The sequence below is a fragment of the Carlito syrichta genome, unplaced genomic scaffold, assembly GCF_000164805.1.
Source record: "Carlito syrichta isolate Samal-C Ts95f unplaced genomic scaffold, Tarsius_syrichta-2.0.1 Scaffold303678, whole genome shotgun sequence".
Classification (NCBI taxonomy): Eukaryota; Metazoa; Chordata; class Mammalia; order Primates; family Tarsiidae; genus Carlito; species Carlito syrichta.
This window is the reverse complement of record NW_007247774.1, coordinates 636,017-646,637: the sequence shown is the minus strand read 5'-3', so window position 1 is coordinate 646,637 and position 10,621 is coordinate 636,017. Positions and strand designations below refer to the sequence as shown.

Genomic DNA, 10,621 nt, shown 5'->3' with positions numbered 1-10,621 from the left:
ACTACAGGCGCACGCTACCATGCCCGGCTAATTTTTTTGATTTATTGTAGAGATGAAGTCCTGCCAAGTTGCCCAGGCGGGTCTTGAACCCGCGAACTCAGGCAATCCACTCACCTCAGCCTCCCAAGGCGTGGGATTACAGGCTGAGCCACTGAGCCCAGCTTCGATGACTTCTTTAAACACATGTTTGATGAACAGAACTGAGGAGGCGCAGATGAGCAAGAGAGAAAGAAGACTAGCCCGCAATCCCCCTGGAGGTGATCACTGGTGCCTCCACTCCACATCCACTCCACCTACTGTTCTGTAACCTGCTGTTTTCACTCATGAATGTGCCAAGAGGACCTTTCAAGTCAAAGAGACATTTCCACATCATTTTCTTTGACGACAGCCCAGTGTGTCGTGTGTCTTACCAGCTCCTCAGTGGTGGCTTCTGGGATTGTTTCTGGTGTCACGAATAACTCCGCCAGGAGCATCCTCTGCCCCTTCAGCAAACTTCCCTGTGACCTACTCAGCGGCAGGCGACTTTCCAAGTACTGGGCATAAAAACAGAGGCCTGTGCACACACACACACCTCTGGGTATATCCTATTAGTTCTTGCAGCGAATGGCTGGGTGGGGTCTGACTAGGTAAAGGGAGCACTTCTGCTGGGATTTGTCCTCCCAGAGGAAGCAGGGAGAGTGAACCTATTTCCTGGGCCTGCGTCTGGTCGTATGACCCCGCAGGCCAGGGCTTCACTAGGTGGCTGTGTTTTCCCAGACTCCAGGCTGGGCTGCTGGGGCTGGGTGTGAAATGTAATATTTGAAATTGGGCCACCCTAAATAATCAACCAGAGACCCTGAGGTGCCTTCTGGGCCCAGCTCGCAGGCAGCCCTTACCTAGGAGGATCTGAGGAGGTGAGAGGGAGCCCGAGCTTCCACCCAGGCTGCTGAGGGCGGTCCGGGGTTGGCCCCGCCCCTTACCCCAAGCCTCCACCCCTGTCCTTCCTACGCTTCGGGCGGGTGCCCAGGTAGCTCAGGAGCCCAAACCTGTTGGGCCGGTTTTGAGATCTGTGGAGGGCCGGCGAAGGATGCACGGCCTGCTCAGCGCTCGCGCTCGCCTGCGCCCTCCTAAACCCGAGCCCCTCCCTCTGCCCACCCTCCCGACCCCATGAGGCACACGCTGGGCCTTCTGGCGCCCCTGCTGGGCCTGGGCCTGGGGCTGGCCCTGAGTCTGCGGGGGGCGGCAGCTGCAGACTGCGAGTCCATCGGCCCCGCGGAGCACCTGGTGTTCACCCCGGCAGCCAGGACCCGGTGGCTAGCCCCTCAAGTCCGTGCACCAGGGCCCCTGGACTCCCTCTACGGCACCGTGCGCCGCTTCCTCTCCGTGGTGCAGCTTAATCCCTTCCCTTCAGGTGAGTGTCCGCCCTCCCTCCAGGCAGGCCTTGGCAAGTATTGGGTCCCCAGCCAGCCCCTTCTGTTCCTTTTCCACCGTGAGGTGTGACCATCTATCAGCAAGCGCTGGGCGGGCAGGGTCCCCAGCATAACCCACTGCCGTCTCCCTGGGGTATGAGGGACAGCAGCTGGAGAGGGCTCCAGAACCTTCTCGTGTGACCTTGGGAGCCCTTTTTCCTCTCTGAGCCTCAGATGCGCTGTCTGTAAAGTGGAGGAGGTTGCATTAGAAGTATTAGAAATATGTTACTTTAGACGTGGCTCAGACATTCTCTGAGCCTAGGGGTGCCGGGGTTGGGAGGGCCAGGAGTGGCTGAAGGACCCCTCCTAGTCCTGTCTCCTGACACTCAGGGGGAGGTCTGTTAGACCAGGGCCCTTCTAGGCCTTTGCCCAGATTCAGGGCCTACCTGTAGGGTTCAGGAGAAGAGGGCTGCAGGCCTCCCCTCGGCTGCCCCCTCCTCTGGCAGCGCTGAGGCCCAGGCAGGATGGCACAGGGCTGTGGTGGCACTGCCTTCTCCAAGGGTATCATGGTAGTGGGAGGAGCCCCACCCTGGAGCCACTGTCTGGGCAATGGGGAGAGAGTGGACAGGGGCAGGGTTGTGGCAGCCCCCAAGCCTCCAAGCCCCCAGCTTGTTTTTTTCCGATAGGGTTAGTGAAGACCCTGCTGAACGAGCCAGCCTCCGTGAAGGTGGATGAGGTGAGGATGAGGCTGGAGGGGAGCGAGTCCCTGGGTGAGCAGGAGGGTGGGAGCAGAAAGACCTCCACTCAGCTCAGCTCAGCCCATTTGCTGAGTGTCCACTGGAGGGGGAGGTTCAAGCACTCCCTCCCCTCCCCCACGGGTGCTGCCCTGGCAGACCTGGGTTCAAACTACTTACTGGAATTGAGGTTTGCAGGGAACTCGAACCTCCCTGGGCTTGTTTCCTCCTCTGTGAGATAGTGATTAACAGTAGGAGTGTCGAGCACTCTGGCGTAGGTCCCACGAGATACAGGTGTGGGGCCCACCATGTTTGCACACCCCCCACTTCCCTCTGGATTCAGGCAGAGGCTGGGATAGGCTGGGCTGAGGAGCCGGGACAGCCTTTCATGCCCTGCTGCCCTGCCCAGGTGGTGCGGTACGAGGCGGGATATGTGGTGTGTGCTGTGATCGCAGGCCTCTACCTCCTGGTGGTGCCCACCACTGGGCTCTGCTTCTGCTGTGGCCGCAGCCGCCGGCGCTGTGGGGGTCGAGTGAAGACGGAGCACAAGGCCATGGCCTGTGAGCGCGGCGCCTTCATGGCCTTCCTGCTGCTGACCACCCTCGTGCTGCTGTGAGGGGCTGCCCAGGGCCGGCGGGCGGGGCTGGGGTGGCCCGAGGTTCCCAGGGCACCCAGCAAGCACCTTTCTCATCCCTTCCCTCCCCTCAGCATTGGCATGGTCTGTGCCTTTGTCACCAACCAGCACATGCATGAGCACACGGGCCCCAGTGTGGAGGCCATACCTGAGACCCTGCTCAGCCTCCGGGGTCTGGTCTCCGATGTCCCCCAGGTGAGCACCCTGTGATCCCACCATCCCCCGGTGCCCCGGTGAGCACCAGGCCCAGGCAAGACAGAGCAGAGCAGGTCCTCTAAGGCCCATAACCTGCAGATCAGAAAGGCTGCCCTCTGCTGGAGAGTCACTGTACCATGTGAACACACCCATGATGTCCTCAGGATTGGATGCCCAGCCCTGGATTTGGGGAAGGTTCTGGGAAGGGATGGAAGTTGGGGCTGTTGGGTAACAGGGCAACCTCACAGCCTTGTGTTTGCCTAGGAGCTGCAGGCCGTGGCACAGCAGTTCTCCTTGCCCCAGGGGCGAGTCTCGGAGGAGCTGGATGGTGAGGGTCACAGCGGGTTGGCAGGCTGGCCTGCCTGGGGGGCCCTCTCAATCCCTCATCCCGGACTCCATATGGGAACGCTCTCGCAGAGGTGGGGATCAGGCCCAGCTGGAGAGCAAGCCCTGCAGCCGCTCTGCTGTGGGACAGAGAAGCAGCAGAGCCCACTGCTGGAGCCTGGGGAGGCAGGATAGAGGGGTGGGGAGGGCCCCCTGCTCTTGGATGACCAGCTCTACAGCCTGCCCTGTGCTCTGCAGGTGTGGGTGTGGACATCGGGAGCACGATCCACGCCCAGCTCAAGAGCACCGTGTACCTGCTGCTGGCCTCCGTTCAAAGCCTGGGCCGGGGTGAGCTGCACCAGCACTCTGCGTGGTGTGGGGCCCAGCAGGCATCCTCCTGGAGCAGGCCCACCCTCACCCAGCCCTGGGTTTCTTGTACTGTCTCAGTCCAGTTGTGACTTCCCCACTGCCTTACCCCCAAGATCCCCTGGTCTCTGGCGTCCCTGCCCACTTCCTGACTTAACATGGCCTGGAACAATTTCATTGACTGCAGGTCATTTTGCCAGGGAGAGGGGGGCGTCCTGCTTCCTAAAAGGCCTCGGAGGAGGCCGGTGGTGGAGACTGCTCAGGGCAGACGTGGGTCTCTCAGCCCTGCAGGTCTGCGTAGACCACCTTCGAGCCCTGAATGCCACCGTGGTGGAGCTGCAGGTTGGGCAGCAGGACCTGGAACTGGGTGTCCGGGAGCACCGAGAACGCCTCCTTGCTCTGCTGCAGGATCCTGGGTGTCAGGGGGACTGCGCAGGGGCCCAGAGCCGGGCCCGTGCCCTGGAGTTGGGCGCTGACTTCCACCAGGTGCAGGTCTAAGACAGAGGGCCCTTAGAGCTAAGAAAGGACACTCTGCCTGCTGGCCCTGAGACTCCTGGGCATCCGAGTGGAGTGGGGGTCTCCTGAGACAGATTCCCTATCCCCTTCCTCAGGCTGCTCCTCCCTTTCTCCCCACACCCAGGGATAATGATGATCATCCTGTCAGTGGGCCAGAAGCTCTCCTAGGGCCACACCATGCCATGAGCTTCACATGCATCAGCTCTTTGAGTTCTTGTTGCCACCCAGGGCAGAAGATGTTGTGGTGGTCCCCATGTAATACCTGAGGACACTGAGGATTCAAAGGCCTCTGCCCCCCCATTCAAGCCCTGGGGATCCTCCTCTGTCCTCTCCATGAACTTTGTAATCATTCCCCTTCCCCCTTTCAGGTGCCCTCTGTGGACGATGTCCTGCATCGGCTGAAGGGTGTCCCAGAGGCCAATTTCTCCAGCATGGTCCAGGAGGTGAGTGCTCCTCCCACCTGCCAGGGGACTCACAACAAGGGAGAGCCTCAGTTTCCCTCTTTTGGATCGGTAGCCTGGTTGAACCCAAGACTTAGGGCCACACCTGCCACGTGGTGCCCTGAGCTGCAGTCTCACAATATCCATCCTCGGTGTGCGTTTGGTCTGGTGGTCAGAAGGAAAAGCTAGCACCCTCAAAGTGGTGGGGAGCTGGGTTGGCAAGGGAGCTCCAGCTGAGCCCTGGGGACAGGCAGTCTGATGGAGATTGGCCAGGGGGGAGGGCGCAGTATGAGTCAGCACCTGTGACCCAGGACCTGGAGTTGGGGAAAGGGTGAGTCAGCCGTGCTGCGTGGCTGGAGCAGAAGGTTCCGGAAGGAAGGAAGTGGGAGCTGAGGCTGGAAAGGTGGATTGGAGCTAGGCCCAGCAGTGGTTTGCAGAATGGCTGAGAGTTGACTGCAGTACTGCAGGAAGAGAAGTGGGGAGAGGAAGAAGGCTTCCGCAAGGAGCAATGTTTTGGGGAGTTGAGTCAGGCTTGGCCAAGTGAGGGGAGAGAAGGGTATTGGCCAAGACAACAAGGGGAAGCCTGTTTGCTGAGCTGGGAGCACTGAACAGGGTGCTCTTCCCCTGGGCCTGGTAACTTTGGGGTATCCCAAGATGGGACATTGAGCAAAGGCTGGGAGGCATAGCCCCACTTGCTTCCTGCAGGAAAACAGCACCTTCAACGCCCTCCCAGCCCTGGCTGAAGTACAGACGGCCAACCTGGTCAAAGGTGAGGCCATGCTGGTCAGAGACAGCTGCTCAGCCTGCTCCCCCTTTCGCTTATCAAGGAGGCTTGTTGACAGAGGAGGAGGTGGGGGCGGGGAAGGCCGTCCTCCCTGGCTGGTCCCCAACAGAGAGCAGGCCCTCTATAGGCCCCAGATGTTCTTCTGGCCTGCCTGTCTTGTCCTTGCGCCCCTGGTGTTTCCTCCCCATCCCACAATTCCTTGCTGCTTTGGCCAGAGCTGAAGAAGATGGTAGCCCAGCAGCCTGAAGGGGTGAGGACGCTGGCTGAGGGGTTCCCGGGTTCGGATGGATCTTCTCGCTGGAGCCAGGCACTAGAGGATCTGGAGCAGAGTAGCCACCCATACCTGCAGGAAGTGCAGAGATATGAGACATACAGGTGCCTGGGAGCCCATGGGGTGGAGTCAAGATGGGCAGCCCAACCTCTCCACCACCCTAAACCCCATTTCTAGCCCCCACCCACTCCTGGCTGTATTGACCCTCTGCCTCCTTTTAAGCCAAGACCCATTGACTCTTCCAGACTGTGTCCCAGCCTGCCTGTCTGTCCTCAGGAAATATTCTCACCCACACTCGTAAAGCCCAGCCTTAGGATCTGAGGCCTCGTCCAGCCATTGGGCCCTCTGCTGGCCCATCCTTGTGCCCGATTGCCTCCCTTCTCAGTGACACATGCACCCTCTCTGTGGCAGGTGGATCGTGGGCTGCGTGCTATGCTCCATGGTCCTGCTCGTGGTGGTCTGTAACCTGCTGGGCCTCAACTTGGGCATCTGGGGGCTGTCTGCCAGGGAGGACCCCAGTCACTCAGAAGCCAAGGGCGAGGCTGGAGCCCGTTTCCTCATGGTGTAAGTAGGTATTGGGAAGAGGGGACAGGTCTTCCTCCCACTGGACTGGCCAGATCACTCTTGCTGCTGTGGACAGCGCCTGGTGTGGCTGTAGAGATCCAGTCCCAAGAGTCAAGAGACTGAGCTTTAGTGCTGACTTACTGGGTGACCTTGGGCAAATTGCTAACCCATCTTGACCTCAGTGTGCTCATCTGAATAAAGGCCTTGGACCAGAGCAGATATGGCAAATAAGAAGTGCTTTCCCCTCCCACGTCAGTGGCCACCATAGTACCTAGTGGGCACTCCTTCCCACTGAGTCCAGACACACCCTCAGAATCCTTCTTAACCCAGCTTCCAGACAGCCACCATCAACAATAGGAGTCAGCACCAGAGGCAGAATGTTTACCAACCCCAGACTAGACAGTGTCTAAGGCCAGGGCTGCCACATACAGTTGTGCATGTTGTTTACAACACAAGGGGTGAGTTGGGGCTGAAATCTATCCCATGTGTCACCCTCCAAGCCTCAAAACCTGGCATGGGGCTTTGCCCACCTCACAAAAAAGCCCTGTAAGTCAGCAATACCCAGTCTAAGGATCTTTACGACTCACATCCACCGGGGTGCTGCCATGTTGGCCATGCCTGACCATGTAGGTCACTCTTTTGAGGGCTGGGTCCTGAAGTGGTCAGCCAGAGGTCCTGGCTTTTTCAAATAAAACAACTGTCCTCTTCTGTAGGGGTACCAGCTGTAGGTGGGGATGGGGTGGTGGTGAGGAGGATGGTCAGGAGTTCCAAGTTCTCCCTCCTGCCCAGGAGACTGAGGCCTCCCAGCTCCTGTTCCCAAAGGCTCTGCCCTGAGGCCAACCAGCTGACCAAGCTGGCCCTGGGATTCGGGTGGGGACAGAGGGTATGGTCCAGGGAAGCCAGTCTCTGCGGGTTGAGGGATCAACCCTGTCTCTCGCCTTCCCTAGAGGCGTGGGACTGAGCTTCCTCTTTGCTGCCCCCCTCATCCTACTCGTCTTTGCCACCTTCCTGGTGGGCGGCAATGTGCAGACGCTGGTGTGCCGGAGCTGGGAGAGCGGGGAGCTCTATGAGGTGGGCCTGTCCCCGCTCTGGGCCCAGAGGACGGCAGGGGCAGGAGTGGGCAGAGCAGGAGGGTTGGGATGAAGTGGGAGCCAGAGGGAGAGGGGAGCAGGAGGAGTGAGGACAGAGATGGCCAGAGAAGAAGATAGAAAACCAGTGATTGGGAGGAGAGAAAGCGAGGCACACACCCCTGAGTCCCGGGGATGCTTTCCAGGCCCCAGGAGGGACCCTGAGGGATTGCACCCAGACCTGAGCCCCTCTGCTCTCCTAACACTGAGTCTAAGACCTGGGACCCTGGTGCCCAGTGTTCTTCTGGGAGGTGAGCTGTGAGGCTGGCTGGAAGTCTCTCCTGAAGATGGGGCTGGCCACCCCTCCTAGAGACTTGTGAGATGAGTCCCTGTAAGGAGTTAGGGCCCAGGGCTCTCATTGGGCTAGAGACCAGGTTTGGGCTGGAGTCACCTGGGTGTTTCCCACCCCTGGTCTTTGCAGGGCCGGAGTGCACGGGGCCGGGTCCTAGGGGAGCTGAGGCGGCCTCGCCCCTACCCCACTCTGTGCCCCATTTATTCCTGTCCCGTCCCCAGTTTGCAGATACCCCGGGAAACTTGCCCCCGTCCATGAACCTGTCCCACCTTCTTGGTCTGAGGAAGAACATCAGCATCCAACGGGCCTATCAGTGAGTGGACAGCCTGGGCGGGGGGCTGGGGTATAAGAAGCGGTGTTCTGTTAGGGTGACATCACCCCACCTGTCCTGTCCTGTCACTCATACCCCCCTCAGGCAGTGCAAGGAAGGGGCTGCGCTCTGGAGAGTCCTGAAACTCAATGCCTCCTACGACCTGGACAAGCACCTGGATATCAGCCAGGTAAGAGAATGTTCCAGAGGCTGTGAGGAGCCCTCCTGCACACCCCTCTCCTTTGGTCTTGTCTTTCTGAGTCCCAGAAGTCTGCATGAGTGATTGAGTTGCCTCAGGGCAGAGGCCCGGCTACAAGCTCAGGGGTAGGTTCCAGGTGTGTGGGTAGGTACATGAGTACCCGGAGGCGATGGTACCACTGAAGCGGCACAGGAAAGGGTGGTGACAGTGAGTGAGGAGACTAGGGAGTGCGTGTGTCCTGAGGACATTGGTCCAGATGTTAGGAGGTAGCGGTCAGGAGGGATGTGGCAGTGACAAGGACGGTGGGGAGGCTGGGGAACATCAGTCTAGGCCTCACCACGGGCCCTTTGTCCAGCTCTCACAGCTTGTAGGTGCTGGTGGTAGGATTCGACCCCATAGCCTGACTCCCAGGACTATTCCTATAACCCTTGGGCTTTGCTGAAACTTGATTTGGAGGACTGGAGACCCTTACTGGCAGGAGACAGCTCTAGAACAAAGAAAAGGAAGGGCTACTTTGAGACTGTGGTCCTGTTAAACAGTCCTTCCTTTCCTCTCTCTATGCTGAAGTGTCAGGAGAGGTGCCTTAGCTTCCGGGTCCCCCAGGAGCCATTCCTAAGCATAGCCTGGGAAATCATCCTTACCCAGCTTTACTCCCCATGTGCCAACCAGCATGCTGACTCCTGATTCTGAGTCACTCCAAGAAACCCTTCCCCAGTCTCAGCCCATGGGGCTGTCCAGCAAGTGTTCCAGGCCCAGCTTCGTGCCTTAAAGTGCACAACCTGGGACAGCTGTCTCCATGCCTCGGCTCACTGCTCCTTCAGGAGGTTTGTTGAGCAGATGACATCTCAATGTAGGGCAGAGACACTGTCCTACAGACAAGGGCTGGCCAGGGAGAGCTCCACAGGGGCCCTGGACAGAGGGGCCCCTGTGCCCTATGGGCTGGTAGTCGTGACTCTCGGGTGGAGGGGCCTCAGTCCCAGTTCTGGGAGGGAAAGGGTCCAGCTCACAGAGGAACCTGGACAGCTAGGGCTTTAGGCTCAGACAGAACAGGCAGTCCTCAGAGGCCATCTGGCAATATACCACTTGTGAACGTAAGGATTCTCGTCTTCCAAGGGGATTGTAATGAGTGGATTATGCAGAGATGAATAAGACAAGACGTGCTTTCCAGGTCACCAAGAGGGCCCCACCCACCCTTTCACACCTCTCTACTGTCTGTCACTGATGGCTGTCCTAAGACCTCCACTCCTGAAAGGGTTAGACCTTTTCTCCCTCTGGCAGCCTGGTGGGATGGGGAGAGGTGTGCAGAGCTGGGCTGCATTCCCCTACTTACTGTGTATCATTGATTCATTCACATAGCCAACAAATGTGTTCCCTGCCCACCACATGTCAGCCTCCATGCTAAATGTTGGGTGTTTGGGGAAGAATAGGCAGCCCAGACCCCGCTGTCATGGAACTGACAGCAATGAGCTTGTACCCACATAAAAAAATAATTTCGGAACAGTGGGTGCTATGAAGGCCTTGACACAGGTGCTGTGACGTAGAGGGCCCGGGAAAGTCATTCTGCATCAGGTGGCCAGGGAAAGTGTGTCGCAGCCCAGATAGGCGCTAAAGGGAGATTGGGTCTTGGCCTTTGGGGTTGGGGGAGCAGGGGCCTACTAGGAGCCTGTCTAGGGCTGGGGGTGTGTCCAGAGTAGGGGTTCCTGAGGGCCTGGTGACCCTTTACCTAGGGGAGCCTCTCTGGGGCCCTGGCTCAGCAACTGGGCATGCTGTCCACCCCACCCTGCCCTCCCAGTACACCGGCAAGCTGCAGCAGGAGTTGCACAACCTCCGAGTGGACATACAGAGCCTGAACCTGCTGAGCCCAGCTGCCCGCCGGGACCTGGAGGCCCTGCAGAGCAGCGGGCTCGAGAATATCCGCTACCCTGACTTCCTCGTTCAGGTCAGGAGTGGGCACCTCAGCTGCCCCAGCTAGAGGGGGATGGGACAGAGGGCCCACAGACGAGCTGGGCATGTCTTCCCCTCGTCCCAGCTCTCGATCTTCCCTCCCTCGATTCCTCCGCCTGCTTCCTGGGACCTCATCCTGTTGCGAGTGGCCCAGACCAGGTGCCCCTGGACCTGTACTGGTGCCATCACTCCGGCCAGGCTGCAATGAACTCCCTCTCCCCAGCCCAGCAGCGTGTGCCGCTGTTCGTGGTCCTGAACCCACTGACGCAGACTGGTGGTGGGACGCGCCTCTTCCAGTTTAGACACCCGAGGGGGACTTGTTTGCTGTTGTTGTTTCTACCTCGTTGGGCAGTGCGGGGAACTGGGCTCATCCCCTTGGTCTCTCCTGTCTGCCCTCAGATCCAGAAGCCCGTGGTGAAGACCAACATGGAGCAACTGGCCCGGGAGCTGGAAGGACTGGCCGGAGCCCAAGTGAGGCGGGAGCAGAGACCGCCCCCCCCCCCGGGCAGCAGGAGTCAGAGGAAGGCCTGGGA

The 10,621-nt window shown here is 59.3% G+C and overlaps 1 protein-coding gene across 1 annotated transcript in view; it reads left to right on the top strand.

Annotated features, from left to right (window-relative positions):
* The first annotated feature begins 1,146 nt into the window (after nucleotides 1-1,146).
* The window catches only part of PROM2 (prominin 2), a 13,218-nt gene continuing 3,743 nt past the window's right edge, over nucleotides 1,147-10,621 (top strand). Inside the window, exons 1-16 of the mRNA XM_008059042.1 lie at nucleotides 1,147-1,390; nucleotides 2,075-2,124; nucleotides 2,532-2,734; nucleotides 2,831-2,951; nucleotides 3,216-3,279; nucleotides 3,534-3,623; nucleotides 3,925-4,127; nucleotides 4,526-4,600; nucleotides 5,303-5,366; nucleotides 5,597-5,756; nucleotides 6,064-6,216; nucleotides 7,164-7,287; nucleotides 7,857-7,948; nucleotides 8,051-8,135; nucleotides 9,937-10,083; nucleotides 10,488-10,559. Of these exons, the coding sequence (XP_008057233.1) occupies nucleotides 1,147-1,390; nucleotides 2,075-2,124; nucleotides 2,532-2,734; nucleotides 2,831-2,951; nucleotides 3,216-3,279; nucleotides 3,534-3,623; nucleotides 3,925-4,127; nucleotides 4,526-4,600; nucleotides 5,303-5,366; nucleotides 5,597-5,756; nucleotides 6,064-6,216; nucleotides 7,164-7,287; nucleotides 7,857-7,948; nucleotides 8,051-8,135; nucleotides 9,937-10,083; nucleotides 10,488-10,559 (1,947 nt within the window). The remainder of the gene's footprint in view (nucleotides 1,391-2,074; nucleotides 2,125-2,531; nucleotides 2,735-2,830; nucleotides 2,952-3,215; nucleotides 3,280-3,533; nucleotides 3,624-3,924; nucleotides 4,128-4,525; nucleotides 4,601-5,302; nucleotides 5,367-5,596; nucleotides 5,757-6,063; nucleotides 6,217-7,163; nucleotides 7,288-7,856; nucleotides 7,949-8,050; nucleotides 8,136-9,936; nucleotides 10,084-10,487; nucleotides 10,560-10,621) is intronic.